The 22,680-nt window shown below is 34.4% G+C and overlaps 3 protein-coding genes and 1 non-coding gene across 7 annotated transcripts; 3 read left to right on the top strand and 1 right to left on the bottom strand.

Moving 5' to 3' along the window:
- Nucleotides 1–20: 20 nt before the first annotated feature.
- LOC18108905 (uncharacterized) lies at nucleotides 21–1,451 on the bottom strand. The gene is given in 3 exon segments (XM_006387110.3): nucleotides 21–587; nucleotides 590–1,066; nucleotides 1,181–1,451. Coding segments are annotated over 3 exon segments (792 nt in total). The 5' UTR covers nucleotides 1,331–1,451; the 3' UTR covers nucleotides 21–422.
- A 948-nt stretch (nucleotides 1,452–2,399) lies between these two features.
- On the top strand, nucleotides 2,400–8,659 carry LOC112323221 (uncharacterized). 3 transcript variants are annotated; one of them, XM_024587395.2, is made up of 3 exons: nucleotides 2,400–2,686; nucleotides 6,432–6,528; nucleotides 6,632–8,659. In XM_024587395.2, the coding sequence occupies exon 3, from the start codon at nucleotides 6,703–6,705 to the stop codon at nucleotides 8,503–8,505; it is 1,803 nt and encodes a 600-aa protein (XP_024443163.1). In that variant the 5' UTR covers nucleotides 2,400–2,686; nucleotides 6,432–6,528; nucleotides 6,632–6,702; the 3' UTR covers nucleotides 8,506–8,659. The 3 variants fall into 3 exon arrangements, with proteins under 3 accessions (XP_024443163.1, XP_024443165.1, XP_052303704.1); XM_024587397.2 differs by lacking the exon at nucleotides 6,432–6,528; XM_052447744.1 differs by lacking the exon at nucleotides 2,400–2,686 and having other exon boundaries at nucleotides 5,851–6,528.
- Nucleotides 8,660–10,641: 1,982 nt separating this feature from the next.
- LOC18106114 (UPF0481 protein At3g47200) lies at nucleotides 10,642–18,780 on the top strand. 2 transcript variants are annotated; one of them, XM_006373652.3, is made up of 2 exons: nucleotides 10,642–12,033; nucleotides 18,369–18,780. In XM_006373652.3, the coding sequence occupies exons 1-2, from the start codon at nucleotides 10,885–10,887 to the stop codon at nucleotides 18,618–18,620; spliced, it is 1,401 nt and encodes a 466-aa protein (XP_006373714.3). In that variant the 5' UTR covers nucleotides 10,642–10,884; the 3' UTR covers nucleotides 18,621–18,780. The 2 variants fall into 2 exon arrangements, with proteins under 2 accessions (XP_006373714.3, XP_052303807.1); XM_052447847.1 differs by having other exon boundaries at nucleotides 10,642–11,985; nucleotides 18,321–18,780.
- A 2,926-nt stretch (nucleotides 18,781–21,706) lies between these two features.
- On the top strand, nucleotides 21,707–21,845 carry LOC112324574 (small nucleolar RNA snoR74). Its single transcript, XR_002978538.1, has one exon. It is a non-coding gene; the product is annotated as a small nucleolar RNA snoR74 (small nucleolar RNA).
- The last annotated feature ends 835 nt before the right edge of the window (nucleotides 21,846–22,680 follow it).

Below are 22,680 nucleotides of genomic sequence, written 5' to 3' on the forward strand. Positions count from 1 at the left end.
TGGTGCTGGGATGAAATTTGCTTTATGGGGCTTAAAAGTAAGGTTTGGATTTTTTGGAATTTTGGAACCCAAGCATGATTTTGTTCTTGTACTCTTAATTTTTCTTACGTATTTTGAAGAATAGATTGCCAGAGAAACTTCATATCCAGCGTCAGTTTTAATCCCTTTTTTTCAGTAACTTCCCTGCTAATTCTTCAGCTGTTTGGTTGAACATCAACTTATTGATGGTGGAAGATTGGACATTTTGACTAACACAAAGTAATTAAGCAGCAGCCTTCAAGGGGTAGAGACAAGACAAGCCACATTCTAATTCCATGAGCATTACATTGATCAACACAGAACTTTTCATTGACAAACATCTTAACTTTCAGTCTGACTTTATTTTCCATTTATCTAGTTAGTGAACCATTTGATTTACAATCTCATGCATTTCCCACCTTGCCAATCCTCAGGTAAACAGGAAACTTGACGACTTTTTCGTCGTGCCCATCTTCATTCCAAGCACGCTTGAAACTCTCAATCATATCATCCCTCAGTAGCTCCACACCCTTTGTCTTGGCCGTTTGATACGCAGACCATGACCTTAGAGGTACGTAAAATACTCATCTAAATTCATCAGTTTCTCTGCTACAAACTTGGATGGTCCTGTATGATCAGCTCCTTCAACTGGCTCAAAGGGAAAATCAATGCTCATATACTTGTCGTCGATCAATTTAAGCTGCGGTTCCCAGTAGGGATCAGAATCAATGGAGTAAAATGGATTGAGGACTGAGTCTACAGAGTCATTGACTTCAGGAACTGTGTAGCACCAAGCAGCAATGACTCCATTAGGTTTTTTGAGTATCCATTTTACTTGTTGGTAAAATGCATGGAGATCAAACCAATGCATGGCTTGAGCAACAGTCACTAGATCAACACTAGATTGTGTTGACAGAGTCTGTTCAAGTCCACTCATTGACATTACTGAAGGCGTATGGTGGTAGCTCACATTGGGAAGTTTTGGTGCAAATTCCAGTTGTTTCAGGCTTGTGTCTGTTCCTGTTACAGGCTTGTATATCCCAGCTAGCTGAAATTAAGAAACTTGGATTGGTTAGAATACTAGTCTTATCAAGAATTGCAATCAACACAAATGTCAGGTAGAAGAACTGGATAAGAGACAGAGGAGGGCAAGAGAACTCACCGATCGAGCAGCCTGCCCACTTCCTGTGCCAACATCCCATACAAGGTCACGAGAGGAAGTTTTTGAGGCAATGAATTGGAACAGTTCTTGAGGATAACTTGGCCTTGTCTATGCATATTGTTTTGCTTGATTAACGAACAACTCTGCCATTTCTTCCTCTTTGTGAGCTTGTTTTGCTATTTAAAAATGGATGTGATTGGCTTATCTTGCTCCTCTACCATTTATATGGCTTTCATTTTTCAAGATATTGTCACAAGGGCAACGAAAAACATATTGGCAGGCTGGAGGGAATGAATAACAGGGGATGCATTATCTATTTTTCATGGGTAGCCAATTTTGATGCTTCCATTTGATTTGACTAATTATTCTTTCTTAATAATTATGAAAGACTTTTGACTTAATTCAATGTACCTCATGTGATTTCTTCTTCTTGTAATGGTCCCTCTTGTTATTGGATTTGATATTGGGTTTGATTTATCTATACAATGCTAAATGAATATGTTTTTAGAGCATATGAAAAGGTTGAGGCAAGGTAAACTATTAGATTCTGTATATTTTTATATTTAAAAAATATTTTTTAAAATAAAATAAAATTTTTATTTATTTATTTTTCTTCAAATAATTTTTTTGGTTAGTGTTTTTAGATTGTTTTGATTTATTGATATTAAAAATAATTTTTTAAAAATAAAAGATATTATATTAATATATTTCTAAATAAAAATCATTTTAACAAGTTACGGTTTTTTCACCTCAAATTATTATAAAGAAAAAAAATATAGGGTGTCAGAAATTTATTAAGAAGAAATTTTATATGGAAGAATGAAAAATGATTCGAAAATATACTGAATGCTAAGAAACTAATGTGGCTGACATGTATATTTTGAGAGAAGAGCTTGGTCCAATTTTGCTGGTGTGGTCGATAATTGAGGCAGGACTAGGATGATAGGGTTAACGTCATGGATGATGAGGGCAACAGATCTTCAATTTTCAGTGCGTAGGCGCCAAGTTTGGAATGGGAGTGATGGCCAAGTTTTGTTCGAGAAGTGACTCTTACCTGTTACAATATGGTCTAGTCTTTTACCTCTGCTTACTCGGGCAATTTCTTGGAAGAAGCCGTAGCAGCAGAATGGTTCCAAACAAAGGTCTACAAATGAGCTACATAAGTAGACCCAGTATAGAATCTAACCTGATCAAGGATCTGGATCATTGCATTGACTTGACGGAGTCTCATTCGGGTTTAATCATATTAATCAGATTACTAGTTGATTTGTTAGAACAATCAACTCATGACTTGATCTCCCAAGTCATCCTTGATGTCCAAAAAGCACGTCTCCATTTTTTTCCACATGAAAGGATATTTTTGGACAGAAACACACCAAGTCTTCTTGCTAATGCCAATTATATCCTATCTATATATACACATATTTATCTCCTAACCCTAACTTTTCATTCTCTTATCCATTGTTGCTGCTGCTGCTTCTGCCGTTCACAAGAGAGATCTTCAAGGTATGTCAAATTCCTTTCTTTACTCTCTCTCCACTTCCCAGTCTTTCTCTCCATTCCGCATGCATGGATGAGCTCCCATTTCAGATGCTGAATCTTTAGAACCTGTGGATAGTTTTAATAATTAGCATTGCACAGACGATTTTTGATACCCTTGGGGTGCATATTTTGCGTTGTTTTGATATAGTGGAAGATGCATTTCTTCAAGTTGCTGTTGACTCCAGTTATGTGGAGGGAGAGCTAGGAATAAGAAACCTTGTAGTTCAAAAAAGCTTAGGATAGTTTTATCACTCTTAGATATTGCTTCAAGTTCCAAGATTAATTGCTTTCAATCTGTGACCAAAATTGGGATGTTATGGGATTAATAAAATAAAATTCAACTTCTATAAATAATATTTTTATATATCTAAGAGGTTGTCATGAATTTTCACATATATTAAGAATGTTATTAATTAATATATGGTATCATAATTTTTATTCATATTTTTCTATTTTTTTTTCTAGTGGTAGTGGGAAGGGCTTTAATCAGGTGTGTTTTAGGAAAAAAATAATATAATATGGGATTGACAAAAATAGAAAGTTATAAATCTCTTTTCTTACTTTAACTATACAGTATTTCATTAAAACTTTAGCTTGACTATCAAAACTCTAAAAATGCTTAAAAATAAGTTAATAAAAGCCAAAAGTTAAAGGTTAAAAGATAATAAAATCATATTAAATTATTAATTTGAATCCTTGATTATTATCTCATATTATTTAATAATATTAAATTGTATTATACTGATAATTATTTAAATAGCTTAAAACATATCATCGATCTATATTTGTTGTGTAAATCTATGTTCTTATATATAAAATTACGGTCTACAGCAATGGTTTGGGCATGACATGCTAAATATGTTCTTGATCCTAAGACTTTTATATATAGAATTAATAAAAAATTAAATAAGTAAATAATATATTTCTCATTTTTTTAGTTCATTAGAAGCTCTTTGAGTCCTGGGTTAAGCCTTTCATATTATATATTAATCAAATATGGTATAGTGATTGAGACCCAAATTTAATTATTTTATTAAAATAAACTATCGAATACACAATCATAAATAGTATATTTATCTTTAAATATGCAAAATCTGTCTTAATAAATCTCATGTTATGCTGAGAATGAGCCTGCACGGGGCCAATTCACATGCTAGCCCAAGTGCCGTGCTGCCAAAACCCATAATAACTGGGGATCTTTTGACTTTGTTAAATTGTAAAATCTTCGGAAATCTTGTTTTTCATTAGAAAACGTTCTTAATCTTTAATTTCTTAATTAACATTTGAATTTAGCAATCACCAAACATCATGTTATCATGCGAGGGATCAATCTAGAAAAGAAAAGCATCAGCTCACAGATTTTCGTGCCCAAATCCACGAAAGAGTGTTTTTAAGCAATGAATTAAAACATATCATACAATAATATAAAAACAATCATGGAATCTCTTATTTATCAAATTAAGCCTTTTGATTTAAATAGTCTTGATATTTTAATAATCAAATAAGTAAGGGTAGGACCATGCAAGTTTTACATAGAGAGAGTTTTCATTTTTTAAAAATGTTTTGAAAAATAAAATAAATTATTAATGAATTCTAATACAAGAGTTTATTTTTTTCAAGATATTGTCACAAGGGCAACGAAAAACATATTGGCAGGCTGGAGGGAATGAATAACAGGGGATGCATTATCTATTTTTCATGGGTAGCCAATTTTGATGTTTCGCTACCTCATGTGCCACTAGAGCGCTGCGACTTTCATCACTTGTAGGCACGTGCATTACACACACGATCGCATTGTCACATATTTATCATGAATAATTTTTTGTAATACTATTTAACTATATTTTAATATCTAAATATTATTTTTTTGTACAAAAATATAATTTGACCCATAGTTATCAAACCTGATCTGGGGATTGATCCGGTCAAGGAGTCGGGTCCCGGGTCAACCCAGAAGAATTAAAAAAAATATTAAAAGTTTTAATATTTCATATAAAAAAATTAAGAAACAATTCATATGAATATAAACCATACATGTTGTAAATAATAAAGTTTAAAAGAATACTTCTAAAAGTTTTTTTATCCCACATTGAAAAGATATTATGTTATCCTTTTAAGTTGAAGTATTTAAACCAAAATTTTTTTTATCCCACGTTGAAAAAAATAACTTTTTTCGTGTGAACATAGAGTATATATATGAAAGAGCTTCAAATTCCACATTGAAAAAATAATTTTTTTCTTGGGAACATAGAGTATATATACTAAAGGGTTTCAAATCTTACATTGAAAAAACAGAAATTTTTTCTTGTGAACATAGAGTATATATACAAAAGGGCTTCAAATTCCACATTGAAAAAATAATTTTTTTCCTGGGAACATAGAATATATATACTAAAGGATTTCAAATCTCACATTGAAAAAACAACATATTTTTCTAATATTTATATAATGAATTTTAAAAAGTGTTAATAACCAACTAAAAAAATATAAAAAAAAGGGTATAAGAGAAAAACCATATTTGAAAAAAAAAACCAGGTTTCGTCCGGGTTTGTCCGGGTCATGGGTCGACCCGCCGGCCGGGCCGAGTTTAAAACAATGGTCTTAATTGCTCCAAATCAACAAAAATTAGTTTTATTTTAACAAATTGAGCATCAACCAAGTGCTTTGGAACTTTTCTTTGATATTGTGAGATCCTTATATCTAAGCAACAAAAATAAATCATTAGGTCAATTAAAAAAAAACCACATCTAGAAGGATCAAATTGAAAAAGAAAAATTAAGTAATAAAAAAAAACAGCCTAAATTTTTTTTCTGCCCCATGCAACCCAGTTTCTAATAGGAGAAAATTAAAGGGGTTTAATAGTTGTCAAATCTTAAAATTCAGTTTTCAAAAATTTAATTACTATAAATCAATAAAATTAATTTTTTTATGCCAAACTATGCATCAACTAAGCAACTAAATATTTATTTGGCAACTCAACATCTTCATTAACAGGAAGACAAAAAAAGCTGTCAAGCCCAAATCTATATTATTGCAATGTCAAATATACTAAACAAAAAAGAAATTAGAAGATGAAAAAGTTAAAAAAAAAACTAAAGAAAAAAGAAATTAAAATGTGAAATAGTAAATAAATAAATAAATAAATCAACCTGTAGTGAATCAAATAATTAATCACCCACGTAATTAATTATCTGATGGTTTAAATAATTAGGTGATTTATCTTATCAATTAATCCGTAGAATCTCATGGCAGTCGTAAGAGAGCGATGTGGTATTTTTTGCTATGATGCAACATTTTGGTATATGATAGTGACATTTTCTTTGATGCTTTTCAAATCAGTCTTTGCAGATTCCATACATATTTCCCTTTCTTTTGTCATTGTCCATAAAAACTAAGTTGATAAATTCTTTGTCGTATGTGATTTTGATGTTTTCTTTGTTGTTTTTCAAATTAGTCTTTGCTAGCTGTCTCTATGCATATTTCCCTTTCTCTTTTGTTACTGTCCACAAAATCCTCTTTTGTTATTGTCCACAAAATCTAAGTCGATAGTTTCTCAATGATTTCACATGCTGGTATATGATTTTTTGTTGTAATGTTCTAGTAGAGTGTTGATGCGTTAGCATCCTATATATATGGATGGATGATGAATGTAAGTATAGGAATTGCTGAATGCAATATATAGAAACAACTGAGATATATTTTTTTTAAGATACAAGAAGTAAAAGGTGCTGATTTTGCAAGACAACGGAGGAGAATAACTCCGCCTTGAAAGAAGAGGCCTTTTCTTGTACCAAATCCGGTCATTTGTAAGTTCAAAACTACTCTAGCACAGCTACTTATTTGCATATTTATGTGTTCTGTGGATATTTTGTTCTGATATTTGGTAATGTTTTTAATGTTGTCTCTCAGATATTAGTATCTTTGATCAAGCCCTCCAACAGCGGATGATCATAGCTGGTGCTTAGTAGTCTGTGTCAACAATGTCTGAAACACATCTAAGTGAAATAAGGGTTGATCCATTGATCAACAAAGAGGAAGGGATTCATAACAACCAACCTCAAGAGCTGAAGATGGATGAAACACTAGGAAATTACTCATTGAAAAAGAATGAGCGTTCTTCGTGGTTTAGTTCCATAATGACAGAGGTCAAAGACACTAAAAACAATCAGCCACCCGGGCCAAAGATTCCAAAAGTTTCAAACAAACTTAGAAATAAAAACGAGAAATGCTACAGTCCTGGGATGGTCTCAATTGGGCCTTATCACTATCCGGATAAAAATCTCAGAGAAGCGGATCATCATAACAATCTCAGAGAAGCGGATAACAATCTCACAGAAGCGGATCATCATAACAATCTCAAAGAAGCGGAGATTCTAAAGTTTTCGATGGCTCGCCAATTCATCGTAGATAGTGGAAAAAGCATAGAACTCGTCTACAGAGAAGTAGAAGAGGGTATCCAAACCGCAAGAGAATTTTACAACAAGATCGACATAATAGGCTATGATGACGAGCAATTCACCAAGATGATTTTTCTTGATGGATGCTTTATTCTCCAATTCATCCACTGTGTGACTCATAATTATGAAAATTTAGAGATGACCGATCGGCAAGTTGCTGCTGTGAAGCGGGATTTGTTATTACTGGAGAACCAGATTCCTTTTCAAGTCCTGAAATCACTGACGAGTCTGAGGTACGAAAAAGATGGAACCAATCATGGAATGAAACATGTGAATGATTTTCTTTTTTTCCATATTCTCAACCCGAAAGATCAACCATTGCGGACTCGAAAATTACTTTGGTCTACCGTTTGTCTCCTGTTATTGTTTCTTCCAATTGCTCTTCCATTTGTTTTATCACGCACGTTTATCGGTCATAATCATGACCTGGTTTTCTTGAGCATGGTGCCACCATTTGCGATGATGCAATTATGTGTCTTGATACCAGCTTGGCTTTTGTGGTTACTACTAAGAAAGGGGAGGAAAGCCTCAGGATATGATTCGCAATGGCAGCCTGATGAAGAACCTGCCCATCTTCTTCAACTTCTATATTTTCTTTTCGTAGGTCCTCACAACATAAAAGGCAAGTCGTCTTCACGAAGATGCGGCCATTGCTTGTCTTATTTGGCCACATGTCTTAAGAAATTCATTCCTAGAAAGTACAAGACAGTTGTTGCTCAAGGAAGGCGTGGCCATTACCTGTATTATTCTGCCAAGGAACTTAAGAAGGTGGGAATCCATTTCATGTCTAGTCAGACTATTGCTTTGATGGATGTCAAGTTCAAGTCATCATATTTCCATGGAACATTGAAACTTCCTTCAATTACCATAGATGAGTCAACAAGGTCCATGCTCTTCAACCTAGTGGCCTTCGAAACATCTGCTGCACTCAATCCACTTCGGGTCACTTCTTACATATGTTTCATGGATTCGCTGATTGACGATGCCGATGACGTGAAAGAGCTGCGATCAAAGGGCATAATTGTTAATTTCCATGGACCCGACCAGCAGGTTGCGGATCTCTTCAACCATATGGGCCGTTTTCTTGAACCTGATACTAGTGTTTATAATGATGTTAAAAGAGAGATAAATGAGCAGTGTGAGAGCATCGTGAAGAAATGGGTAGCTCAGTGGCACCAAACTTATTTTCAGAGTCCTTGGGCCTTCATTGCAGTTGCTGCCGCCGCTGTTGGTTTGGCTCTTACCGCCACTCAGACGTACTATGCAATGCACCCACGTGACCCACCCAAGACGAATTCAACAGAATGTGCCAATGCACCCACGTGACCCATCCAAGAAGAATTAACTATTGCAAACGATGATGTAGAAACTATATATAGTTCTTATTCAACAGAATGTGTAATATTTCGGGAAGGGAATTAAATTGTAATGAATTCTGTCAGCTTGTAATTAAGACATGAGATGATTTCATTTAGGCTAATGCTATGAGAGCAAAGGGCATTGTGTGCTAAATCAATCTGTTCAGGGTCGCTTTTTACTGATGTTTTCTTGAGTGTAATTTTTAGACTAAATAAAACTTTAACATACTACGCAATGGGATAAAAAAAAAAAACTACATAATTTTCAACATGTAAATTTCAATACAATGGACAAGAAAAATTTAATCTTGAAGCTTGATTGTTTTTTCTTCGCACATGATCATTTAAGGTTCATATTTTAAAGAACTTAAATTAAAGATCAATATTATGAAATAAAAATTTAGATTATAATAAAAAATTAATAAAAAAGATCAAAATTAATTTTTAAAAATAAAATCTTTTAATTTTCACGGTTCAAAAGGCATGTTTAAAAAGAAAAATCACATTTATTAAATTCTCTTCTTTAAGATGAACAAATTAAAACCAATATCGGTTTTTTATGATGGCAACCAAAACTTTTCTTTGTTCTCTCTTTTTTTCAACGATTTCCTCTGTGCTCTCTCAATTTTTCAGGGTTTAAATATCCTAAAAATAAAGTACAATATTGTGCCGTAAAATTCTAGAATAATAGGGGTCAAATTAATGCACAAAGTAAAACTTCAATAATTAAGTTGAAGTTTTTCATGCCTTTAACATCGAAAATGGAAAAGACTCTACATTTTTTTTGTGTTGATTTTAATCTTTTTTTTTTTAATTTTCTCAACAACAACCTGAAATTTAATTTTATAATAATGACCTTTTAAGTTCAATGGTTGAAATGAGAAAACAACTATAACATCGTTCTTTGAATAGTGACATCCATAATAGTTTATGTCTTGTGTTACAGTGATCAACAATATAACAACATATTATTTTAGTATATACAGAATGGAAGTAATGTGTGAGGCAGCAACAAGTAATTTTTTTTCTACATATCCTAGCAATTGGTTTTGCATCAGTAATCAATACTAATCGAGAAACATTACACATGCTATTGCATTAAAGAATATTGTGTTCAATGTTATATGTTACCAGATCATGATGGTGGTCTAATTTTGTCTTCATGAACAACTTACCAACTGAAAGATTTGGCCTTGTCTTGTTTCTCAAAATGCTTCCATTCATCTTCTTTGTGTGATAATATGCACCTCTGAACTTACAATTTTGTATGAATTTGGGAAAAGGTGATTTCTAACTTGTTTTATGAACAGTTGTGAGCTTGGGTGCAGCTGCGACTGAAGAAGATGGAGAGCTAATAGCTAAATTGTTTGGATCAGTTGGAAAGATATGGAGAGCTGATGAAAAATTTGTTTGATGCAATTACTGGTCTAAGGTATGATGCTTCTGCAGAGGGGAATATTTATACTGCCTTCGTCTATATTTACAGTAGACTCTTAAATCTGCCAAGCTAAATGCACTACCTTCTGTTGTTTTATACATGCTTTTCTGCTTAAATAAATAGAGATTGCATAATTGCATTTTGCTATAGCGTAATTCTCTTTCTGCATAAATGATCAGTGGAAGAGGGCTTACATATACCTATAAAAACTTTGGCTGATGGAGTGACAGCAGGTCTGCTGAGAGAACTTGCAGCGGGCCTTGCTTCTAAACTTGCATGTCATTTATATATTTTCAATGGCAATGACTGTTCGTGGTATAAACCCCTTGAATAGAAAAGAAAAGAAGGGGGAAAATGAGAGAGCCTTTGATGGTGTTTTATATCACTGCTGCAACTGTTCACCAGATTAGCAGGCTTGTATTTTTAATGTTTCAAAGCTCTGCTTTTGACAGGGGAATATATTGCACGTATATTTGTAGTCATTCCTACTTTATTTTAGAGTATTTCGTGTAATTTTTAGCAAGTTGTCTAGACTTTTAGGTATTTTTGAGAATAATTTACTTTTTAGTGATTCAATATATTTTTTAGATATTTAACTACTGGAGTACACTGAATTTGAGATAATATGAGAAGGCAAATAATGAGTTAAGCTTAGAGTTCGAATTTTTTCATTCTAAAAGAATCATTTTTATCCCTATCACAAGTTTCATCGTCCTCTTTTTCAAAACGTGGTCTCATGCTTTAGTTAAAGTACAGTAATCAAAATCCCCCATGCCCCACTTCCAAGCAATGTAAGATTCTTCTTCCCATCTAAATTTGTTTAGTACTATCAATGGATACATGTTAACGGTGTACTGAAAGAACCAGAAAAAAGCCTTCTTTAGTAGTAACCTGTAATCTGTACTAATAATGGCTGAAGAAATAAAAATTTCAATCCCCCAGGAGGCAAACTCACATTTCTCAGGTGGACCTCATGAGTGGCTAGCATTCATCATCACTGAAGGGCAGATCAAGACTGGTAACAGCCAAATGCAAGTGCCACAGATTCCAAAGGTTCCACGTTTGCTTCGACAGATTCAATCAAACCAGAAATGCTATGACCCCTCTCTGGTCTCCATTGGTCCTTATCACCATGGAAAGCCTGAACTCAGGGATATGGAGAAGCTCAAGGTTACATTTACGAGCAAGTTCGTTGATGATAGTGGAATATGCATTGAAGATTTTTACTGCAAGGTGGCAGAGGTGGCAATCGACGCTAGAAGATGCTATGCTGAGGATTCGACAGATGAGTTTGATGATGAGAAATTCACTCAGATAATGTTTCTTGATGGTTGCTTCATTCTCCAGTTTATTTTCTTCCTCTTGCGCAGGCCGGAAGATCTAAAGATGCCTGGTCATCAGGTAGTTCTGGTTAAAAGGGACTTGTTACTGCTAGAGAACCAACTCCCTTTCCAAGTCATCTGGTCATTGATGAATTTGAGGTTCGGAAAAGGAGAAGAAGGAGGAGGTAATAAATTGATCAACGATTTCATCAGGCACATTCGTGCACTTCCTCCTCAACAAGAGTCATTCAAGGAAATGATAAAGAAGTTTGCTGGCAAATGTATTTGGAAACAACCTCAAAAAACGTGGGGAAATAAAGAAACAGAAGAGCATCAGCCTGTCCATCTCCTTGGACTTCTACATACCGATCACATCAACAAAGAAGCCTGCAGCCATTGCTCTACAAGAAGCTGTGACTGGTACTCATACCGTTCTTCCAAGGACCTTAGAAAAGTGGGGATTCGCTTCAGGCCAAACTGGACTAACGCTTACTCAGATGTGGAGTTCAAATCATCAGTCCGTGGTAGCAGACTAATACTTCCGCCAATAACCATAGAAGAGTCATTCAAGTCCGTGCTCTTAAACTTGATAGCCTATGAAACATGCTGTGATGCATCTGGTGAACTTTGGGTCACTTCTTACGCATGCTTCCTGGATTCGTTGATTCAAGATGTCGAAGACGTGAAGGTGCTGCAATCAGAGGGTGTTCTCAATATATTTGTTCGTGAACAGGAGGTCGCTGATCTGTTCAATCAGATGTCTCGAAACCTGGTACCCAACCCTTACGCTTATAGTGATGTTAAAAGGCGAATTGAACTGGACCGCAAGAGCATCATCAAGAAATGGGTAGCTGAGTGGATGCATACCTATTTTAGCAGTCCTTGGAGCTTTATTGCACTTGTTGCTGCAACTTTTACCATTGTATTAACTGGCATTCAGAGCTATTTCGCTATATTCCCTCTCAATAACAATGGTTGTTGTGGCTAAGTGTTAATCTCCATCAAGTGATTCAAGCACTTGACATCCTAAACATCAACTGTGCCTCTGTGTGTATCTTTCTCCCTATGACAGTCTGAATTATTAACTTGGCGTTTTGTATGTTTGTTCTTCATTTCATCTCTTTGTAAAATAAACTCCCTTTTCAAAAGGAGCAGTATTGATTATATATACAAGCTGCAATGTTGGTTGTAAGATGATATTCTGGCGTCTTTCATTGGAATGTTGATCTTGCACGTTCTTCATATGTATGATCGATGATAAATCATAACAGTTGCAGGAAGCCATCACTAGTTTTTTGGATAAATTAGGATTATATGACTTGCTTTTCTACCTTTTGTCTGTTTATAAATTTGGATAATTTAGCCCACTCATTCAACCTTAAGGAAACGTGGCTCACTTTAACTGGCTGGCGAAAATGCAAATGGTGGATCCTAATACGAGGACCAAACCCAAGTGACACGTGACGCACAAAACATGGCCTCGCTGTCACGCCACATATTGTGAATTGATAGAAACTGGGCTGATCCAGTTCTTACAAAATAACTGAAAGAACACTTTACCCAAGTGACACGTGAGGCACAAAACATGGCCTCGCTGTCACGCCACATATTGTGAATTGATAGAAACTGGGCTGATCCAGTTCTTACAAAATAACTGAAAGAACACTTTATATATATATATATAAAAGATGGACAGTAGCGTGAAAGGAGAAGGAAGTGGAAACTTTGTGATTGTTGGCACTGCATGCACTTTGTGACAGTAGCGTAAAGTTGCAATTTACAGCCTCTCCTACAATGTCCCAAGCTTTCTTTATGAAAAAGATATTGATGGCATCATGACCAGGTGCCTTATTACCAACTAGGAGACTTAACTTCTTCCACTGTAAAAGAAACTTCCAGATCAGATGAAGAAGAAAGTAATAATTTCTGAAATTCCAAACTCGATCAGGATGGTCCTATACCTTTTATCCAGGGAGTAGAGCTTGTAAAACATGACAGAAAGCTTGGACATATACTTTCCATCCACTTTCAAGGAGAAAATAAAATTCCTTTTTCATCATTGCAGTGGTAGTTATGTGGAAGAATCTAGTGTTTTTGTCTCCAAGTTTACACTACTCTTGATTTCTGATGCGAAATCGATTCCTGCATTCGGTACACAATTCCAAGTTCATTAACACCCAGTCTGCTTCTTGCCAATTCTTTTGATGATAACTCTCTGCTTTCTTTATAACCCTCAAAGGATTCAGATTCGAGCTCTAAGGCTTTGATCTTCCCATCAATGTTACCCATTGAATCACTGTTCCACAATTTAATAGATTCTTTTAAAGCCTTTATATATAGTCTTCACAATCTTTCCTTCACTAGATGCACTACCAGAAAATCAATAAATACAAACGGAAATACCGAGAAAATATTTCCGTCAGTAAATTGCCTAGATATTTTCGTCGGTAAATTGCCTAGAGATTTTACCGACGGAAATATTCTCTCGGTATATACCGAGGGAATTACAGTGAAAAAAAAATTAAAACAAAGCAAAAAAAAATGATGATGTGTCATTTTTACCAACGGAATTACCGACGGAATAAATCCGTCGGTAAATCCGTTGGTAAACTGTGAACATTGTTCATCATGTCAATTATAAAGGGAATCACCGACGGAATTTTCCGTCGGTATTTTCCAGAGAGCTCCAGAACTGTTCACTTTCCAATTGCACGAACAAAATCACCGACGGATTGAAAAGTCATCAGTGTTATTTGATGGTTTTCTGAAAAAATTCAATTGATTTAAATTTTTCATTTAAATATTATAGACGGAATCACCGACGGATTGAAAAATCGTCGGTAATTGTTGGCAGTTTCTGAAAACTTTTTACAAAATTAAAAATTTAAATTAAATAATTACCGACGGAATTACCCACGGAATAATTAAAAAATATTAATATTCAATTATCCGTCGGTAAATCCGTCGCTAACCCGCCCCAATAAAAAGCCTGAATCCCCTTATTTCACAAGAGAGAGACTCATTTCTTATTCTTCTTCTTCTTCTACTTCTTCTTTCAATGTAAGTAAAAAACATCAATATCTATTTATTTCTCTTCTTTTCTCTCCTCATCTCCTTCTCTTTTCCTCCATGCTCGAGTATGTCTTCTTCTTCTTTTTTCTTTTATCCTCTTTTTTTTTTTAATTAATATGCTTTACGAAATTTTTTTTCTCTCCTTAGCTTCACTTGCAACTACATTAAGGTAAGGTTTTTTTTTCTTTTTTTTTTCATGATTTTTTTCACTATATTTGTTTTTTATTTTATTTTTAATTGTTTTTATTCTTAATAATTATATAAATGTTGTTGTGAGATTTGTTTTTCATATGAGATCAATTTTTAGTTGATATATTTATAGGATTTTTAAATTTTTTGCAATTGCAACTTCATTTTTTTCATATGAATTTTTTTAGTTGAATATATTTTTTCGTTTTATTTATTTGTTGCAAATTTGTTTGAGTTGATTTTCTTATTCTTTTTCCAAGCATTTTTAGTATATATTATACAGTGTTGATTTATGTTAATTTAACTATTTTATAATTTTATAAAATGAACTTTTTTTTAAATGTTTTTAAATAATTACCGATGGATATACCGACGGAATTTCCGTTGGTAATAAAAAAATATTATTACTGAGGGATATACCAACGAAATGAAGTGGATAATTTTATTTTTTTATTACCAACGAATTTATCGACGGACAAAAAATTACCGATGAAAGATTCATCGATGAAAATGCTCCGTTGGTAATTAATTTAACGATGGAATATGTGTCTTACATTAACAAAAAAATTTTATCGATAAAACTGTTAAATTTTATAGTGATGTAAAGGACATGAATGAGACCCATAAATCTTGAACGACCTTCCTAAACTCTGATCTCAACCATCAATAGGTCAGGAATCTGAAGGGTTTCGGTCCCTAATTTGTTGAATCTCTCATCAGGTTGATAGGTCTATGGTTTGAAAAAGAGTATTTGGGCAATCCCATATAAAATAGAGGAGGGAAACACAATAAGCCAATACGTAGAAAAACAAATTAAATTTAATGGTAGTTTTGTATTTTCAGTTGGTTTTTTTTTTTTGTTATATTATGTTGGTTGAGGGGCAAATTAATTTCTTACAATAATTAAAAAATATATAAAAAATCCTTGTCAGGCGCAAGGTAGAAGCCTCGGCACTTCGATGACACGTGCATTATCATATGACAGTTAAAAAATTGTTTTGATCGTGTCATTCATTTCATCATGCCGTCCTCTCTCTCACCAGACAACACGTGTTGGGTTTTGATGGAGAATCAAAGCAATTTTATTGATTGAGTTATTTTATTGATTTATTAGTTTTTTTCTTTATTTTTATAAATATTATATATACTTTTTAATTACATCATTTAATCTAGGTTTTTTTTTTTAAAAAAAATTTGGTCTTAATTCTTTATGTTTTTTTATATTTTCCTTGTTTCTTTTGTAAATTTTCAATTATTTGCAATTTTATCATTTAATAATTATTTTTATTATATTAATTTTTTTAAATTTGATCTTCATTTTCTTGATGATGTCTTCTTTAGTTCTTTTTGTGAAATTAATTTTTATTTTTAATTTAGCCTTTCAACAAAAATAATAATTCATCATCTATTTTTTTTTTCAAATCTGGTCTCCATCCTTTTAATTGCTATTGTATCTTTTAAAACTTTTTTTAATAATTTTTTTTTCATTTTCATCTCTTGATATTTGATTTATTAAAATTTAAATTTCATGATTTTTTCAGGTTTGATGCTTCTAATCAAATGACCTGGGTTTTAGGTTCACATTATTTCTTTTAATCTTATTTTCTTTTTTGATCTCATTATATGACTTTGATTTTTTGTTTTAGAATAGGCTGTATGGAATTCTTCATCTTTTTTTATGCGGTTGTTCCAATTTCATTACCTGAACTGTGTATTTGGTAAGTTAACCTAAGTGGTATTGCATTTTTTTTTCATATTTTTTTGTATGATTTAATTTTTATTGTTATTTTATCCTTCAATATTTGATTTGTTAATGATTAATTTTCATGGTTTTTTCATGTTTAGTGTTTCTCATCAAAAGGCATGGGACATGAATTTATGAGTTGACACGAGTACTTGATATAATTTTTTTTCTTTGATAATTGTTTTTTCATTTAATATTTTTTTTTAAATGCGCTTGTTGAATATAATTTTTTTTCTCATATTTTTCTTTCCTTCAACCTGGGGCAAAGAGCAGGACATATTATAAAATGGGTAAAATTATCAAAGTGGAACATACCACCGCCAAAAATAGAGGTCATGATTGGCATATGAGGCAGCGAAGCGACAGTGGTATTTTCCGTAAAGCAAGCTTGGACTATCTTATCACTTTATATTTGGCAATCCAGCTGGAAGTGACGGTAAAAGTGAAGTGACTAAAAATATGGGGAAACTTTGACCTTTTTGTTTTGGCAGTCAAAATCATCTACTTTATTTATAATTATTATCTTTTCCTGCATTGTTTTCACTCTATTTGTTTCTAAAGTGAACAAATTGCTGATAACTTCCTTATTTTCAGTCAACGATTACTATTATGAGACAAATCTGTCTCAAGTACATAACTTTCACCTCATGAAGTTAGCTCTTGAATTTTGTCATATTAACAGAATCATTTATATCCCTTTCTCAAGTTTCATCTCACTCTTTCTTCAAAACGAGATCTCATGCTTTAGTTAAAGTACAGTAATAAAAATACCCCATGCCCCATTGCCAAGCAAGGTAAGATTCTTCTTCCCATCTAAAATTTGTTTAGTACTGTAAATGGATACATGTTAACTTTACTCTGAGTGAACCGGTAAAAAGGCCCTTCTTTTGTCGAGAATTCTGTAGTCTGTACTAATAATGGCTGAAGAACTAAAAATTTCAATCCCACAGGAGGCAAACTCACATTTCTCAGGTGGACCTCCTGAGTGGCTAGCATTCATCGTCACTGAAGGGCAGATCAAGACTGGTAACAACCAAATGCAAGCGCCACAGATTCCAAAGGTTCCACGTTTGCTTCGACAGATTCAATCAAACCAGAAATGTTATGACCCCTCTCTGGTCTCCATTGGTCCTTATCACCACGGAAAGCCTGAACTCAGGGATATGGAGAAGCTCAAGGTTACATTTACGAGCAAGTTCGTTGATGATAGTGGAATATGCATTGAAGACTTTTACTGCAAGGTGGCAGAGGTGGCAATTGACGCTAGAAGATGCTATGCTGAGGATTCGACAGATGAGTTTGATGATGAGAAATTCACTCAGATAATGTTTCTTGATGGTTGCTTCATTCTCCAGTTTATTTTCTTCCTCTTGCGCAGGCCGGAAGATCTAAAGATGCCTGGTCATCAGGTAGTTCTGGTTAAAAGGGACTTGTTATTGCTAGAGAACCAACTCCCTTTCCAAGTCATCTGGTCATTGATGAATTTGAGGTTCGGAAAAGGGGAAGGAGGAGGACGTAATAAATTGATCAATGATTTCATCAGGCACATTCGTGCACTTCCTCCTCGAAAAGAGTCAATCAAGGAGATGATAAAGAAGTTTGCTGGCAAATGTATTTGGAAACAACCTAAAAAAACGTGGGGAAATAAAGAAACAGAAGATCACCAGCCTGTCCATCTCCTTGGACTTCTACATACCGATCACATCAACAAAGAAGCCTGCAGCCATTGCTCTACAAGAAGCAGTGACTGGTACTCATACCGTTCTGCCAAGGACCTTAGAACAGTGGGGATTCGCTTCAGGCCAAACTGGACTAACGCATACTCAGATGTGGAGTTCAAATCATCATTCCGTGGTAGCAGACTAATACTTCCGCCAGTAACCATAGAAGAGTCATTCAAATCCGTGCTCTTAAACTTGATAGCCTATGAAACATGCTGTGAAGCATCTGGTGAACTTTGGGTCACTTCTTACGCATGCTTCCTGGATTCATTGATTCAAGATGTCGAAGACGTTAAGGTGCTGCAATCAGAGGGTGTTCTCAATATATTTGTTCGTGAACAGGAGGTCGCTGATCTCTTCAATCAGATGTCTCGAAACCTGGTGCCCAACCCTTACGCTTATAGTGATGTGAAAAGGCAAATTGAACTGGACCGCAAGAGCATCATCAAGAAATGGGTAGCTGAGTGGCTGCATGACTATTTTAGCAGTCCTTGGAGCTTTATTGCACTTGTTGCTGCAACTTTTACCATTGTATTAACTGTCATTCAGAGCTATGTCGCTATATTCCCTCTCAATAATAATGGTAATTGTGGCTAAGTGTTAATCTCCATCAAGTGATTCAAGCACTTGACATCCTAAACATCAACTGTGCCTCTGTGTGTATCTTTCTCTCTATGACAGTCTGAAGTATTAATTTGGCGTTGTGTATCTTTGTTCTTCATTTCATCTCCTTGTAAAATAAACTCCCTTTTCTCAAGGAGCAGTATTGATTATACAAGCTGCAATGTTGGTTGTAAGATGATATTCAGGCATCTTTCATTGGAATGTTGATCTTGCACGTTCTTCATGTATGATCGATCATAAATCATAACAGTTACAAGAATCCATCACTAGTTAATTTTTCGTAGGACCAAGTGTTTTTGATAAATTAGGATTAGATGACTTTTTTTTCTACCTTTTGTCTGTTTATAAATTTGGATAATTTAGCCCGCTCATTCAACCTTAAGGAAACGTGGCTCACTTTAACTGGATGGCGAAAATGCAAATGGTGGATCGTAATATGAGGACCAAACCCAAGTGACACGTGAGGCACAAAACATGGCCTCGCTGTCAGGGCACATATTGTGAATGAGTTCGATATGTAAAGGTTCTATATATATATATATATATTCTTTCTGTTATTTTTTCACTTTTATTAAATTTTTTGTATCAAGTCAAGTTAGAAAATAAATAATAAATACAAAAAATTAAAAGATAAAAAAACAAAAAAATTATTGGTGGAAAAAAAATTAGACACATGATTTAGCTGGAGGAGTTTAAGAAAATCCATGAAACATTTGGGTTGCAATTAGGGACTCAATTCAAAAGTAATTAAGGAAAAGGGTTTAATTTAACTTTAATTAAAAGAACCGATCAGGACAATGACTAAATTATAAAAAGTGATGAAATTAAAAGGTTTAATTAATTCAATTTTTGGATTAAATAAAAAAAATTTCAAAATTAAAATCATTATTGAATAGAAATTGAAAGTCTAAAAAATAGAGGGTTTAAGGAAAAAGGTACCAACATTTCATGACTCAATTGAATATTCTAAAATTGACATAGTTTTGACTTTGTAGTATTTATCTTCCCCTCTTCAACATAATTCCAGCGAAATTAATCAAAAAACTAAGCAATTAAACAGGAGCATCAGTTACAAATCTTTGAAATTAAGCAAATTTAATTCCCAAATAAAATCAAAATCTTCCCAGCCCAACGATTATGTTTTTTTTTTTTTTTTTATTAATGTGGGTGTCCGGGCTAGTTTGCGCGTATTTCGACTAATCTCACGGGCCCTGAAGTTAATGACCATGTAAGCCTCTAGTGTCCATCATATGAGCAACTGCAGGGCTCGAACCTGAAACCACAGAGAAAGCAAACCCTTTAATCCCAAACTTTTACCACTGGGTCACCTTTTAGATAGTTCCAACGACCATGTTAATTATATTTGTTGTTGCATGTAGAATGAATTTTGCATGCAACGACTAGGGGATGAGAGGAAGAAGAAGGTTACCTGATGCAAGAGGGAGTGGCTGGTTGGTCGTGCTGGGGAGGATGACGTGAGGCTAGTGGCAACACTGGTCGAGGAGGTGGCAGCTGACGTTAGTTGCTGGAGGAGAAGAAATTTGTGTTGGAGAGGGAGAATAAGAAATTGGTGGTGGTGGTAGCGGCTGTTACTGTTACTGGTGAGAAGATAAGGTTGCAAGGGTGTTGGGTGTGGATGAGGTGATGGTGGCTATAAACACGGGGGAGAGGGGAGAGGCGGCAATGGCAGAATAGAGGGGGGGGGGGGGGGGGGTTTGGGGGGGACCGACCTCTGTTTATAGGAGATTGAAAAGGGATATTTTTCTCTATGTTGTTCAAATTGAACGAGGGTCATTTGCATGTTGTGGAGCTTCAAAACCCTCTCTATAGTAACACTACCGTTGTTCTCAGATTATTACTACCTTGTTAATTCTGCAGATTAATTCTACTATCCTCCTAGATGAGCTCCCTTCCACAAGTTCAGTATCTGCAAAAGGATAATGACATGTGAATTCCATTGGCCAATTGAACTAAAAAATTAAATAAAAAGGATCGCTTGCTTCTAAAAAATTAAAACACTGTCAAATAAGTCTAGTTATAATCAACAATAAGTTTAAAAGATTTTTGTAGAATAGTAACATCACATGTAACTGTAAGTGGAAGAAAAAAGGTTTTAATAAAATGGAAGGTCCATTAACTACTTGATGATCGAGTCACATTTGATTTTTGTTTTAGACTGCAGTGAATTAATGGGGTTTCATTGCAAAGGGTACCGCCGAGAAAACGACGAGTGGACGAAATGTAAAAGATCGAGTATGAAAATAAGGAGAATAAAATAGAAAAAATTTACACAGATAGGTATAATTTAGAGGTTGGGTATCAGTAGCATTTTTTAGTAAAATAAGTTTGTATTCTAATAGGTAAAAATTATTTCATTGTTATATAATAAAAAAAACTATAGTGTAAGATCCAACGAAGCTCGCATTAAAAAAAAACTCAAATTTTTTTATTCTTAGTTATAATAGCAAGCAAGAATGAATAAGAGCATTGGTGATCCTCAACTAGTAACTATTCTAGCAAAATAAATAATACTCAAGTGATTATTGTAGCACTCTTTAAGTGATGCGGAGGTGACAGTAGTAGGAAAAGGAAGGGATTGAAACAGCATTGTTTGCGGGAAAACGAAAGTGTGGAGGGCTGCTCGGAGGCTGGTTCAAGGCTGCGATTCGACTACTGTTATGGTGGTTCTGTGTTGGTGTGTGACTGACAATAGCCACCGTGGTATATCTCCGCTTCTCTCTCCCTTTCTTGCATTGAATCTCCACATCACTAAATCACACTATGTCCATTTGTTTTTGTTTTTCTGGTGAGAAGTGCTCTAGAGAGCCTGGTAATATCACCGAGTGTAAGTCTACTAATATTCTTCCATTTATGTTTTCTGTGCTTGCTTATCACTGAATGAGATCTTAATTTGATGTTATCGTGTCTGTGCTTATTTTGCAGCTTGCAGGGCAAGGAGCGCTGACCGCAGAGTTCACTTTAAGGCATTGTGTTTATGATTTAGATGGGTTTTGTTTTCTATGGCCTTTACTTCTTATCTGAAGAACAAAAAAGTTGATTTATTAGTAAAAACCTGATGAAATATTGCCCATGTGAACAGGCCCCTCGTAAACTTCAGGCAAATCAATTTCATTGTTATTGGGTGAACCTCTGTTTTATTTCTTTGTGGCTGAAGGTTCAGTAAACGATGGCACAATTTCTTATTACAATCTTGTTTACATGAATAGGTTTTGATAGATTTAATTAATTAATTAATATATGCGTCTGGCTTATGCTGGTGTTAATTGATTTTTGACCTATTTTTGCTTCTGTTGAAGAGTTATTGATGTAGAAGTTACAGAATTACATGTTTTTGTTCTCACTCCTTCAAGAAACCGCATGACAAGCTTAAATAATAATATGGCTTGGGCTTAATGCTTTCTAATTTCTATGTCAAGAGCGAGTGATGGGGTGATGAGTGGAGAGAAAGGATAGTGAGTGAGAATTTTGGATAGTGGGCCAAAGATTCCGAAGGTTCCAGAAAAACTTCTTACTAGTGAAAAGAAGAACCAGAAATGCTACAATCCCTTGGTGGTCTCAATCGGTACTTATCACCGTTCGGATGTGCAAAGAAGCTCAAGAATGGGGAGAGTTTGAAGGATCCAATGACACGCAAGTTTGTCCAAGAAATTGAAAAGAAACAAAAATATAAAGATAAATTACACCAGGAGGTAGAAAAGGCGGCTGGAAAAGTAAGGGGATTCTATGACGAGTTTAATAGAAGAGATCGGTGAAGAGGACTTCGCCAAGATGATGTTTATTGATGGCTGCTTCGTTGTCGAATTCATCCATTGTGTCACAAGCAAGTATGATGATTTGCACATGAGTGATCAGGAGGTTGCTGATGTGAAACGGGACCTATTATTACTGGAGAATCAGCTCCCTCATCCAGTCCTGGATTTGTTGATGAACTTGAGGTTCACAGAAGAAGAAAAGAAGAACAGGATTGATGAATTTCTACAAATTCGCAAACCTCATAAAATGTTGGCCCTGG

The sequence above is a fragment of the Populus trichocarpa genome, chromosome 16 (assembly GCF_000002775.5).
Source record: "Populus trichocarpa isolate Nisqually-1 chromosome 16, P.trichocarpa_v4.1, whole genome shotgun sequence".
Taxonomy (NCBI): Eukaryota; Viridiplantae; Streptophyta; class Magnoliopsida; order Malpighiales; family Salicaceae; genus Populus; species Populus trichocarpa.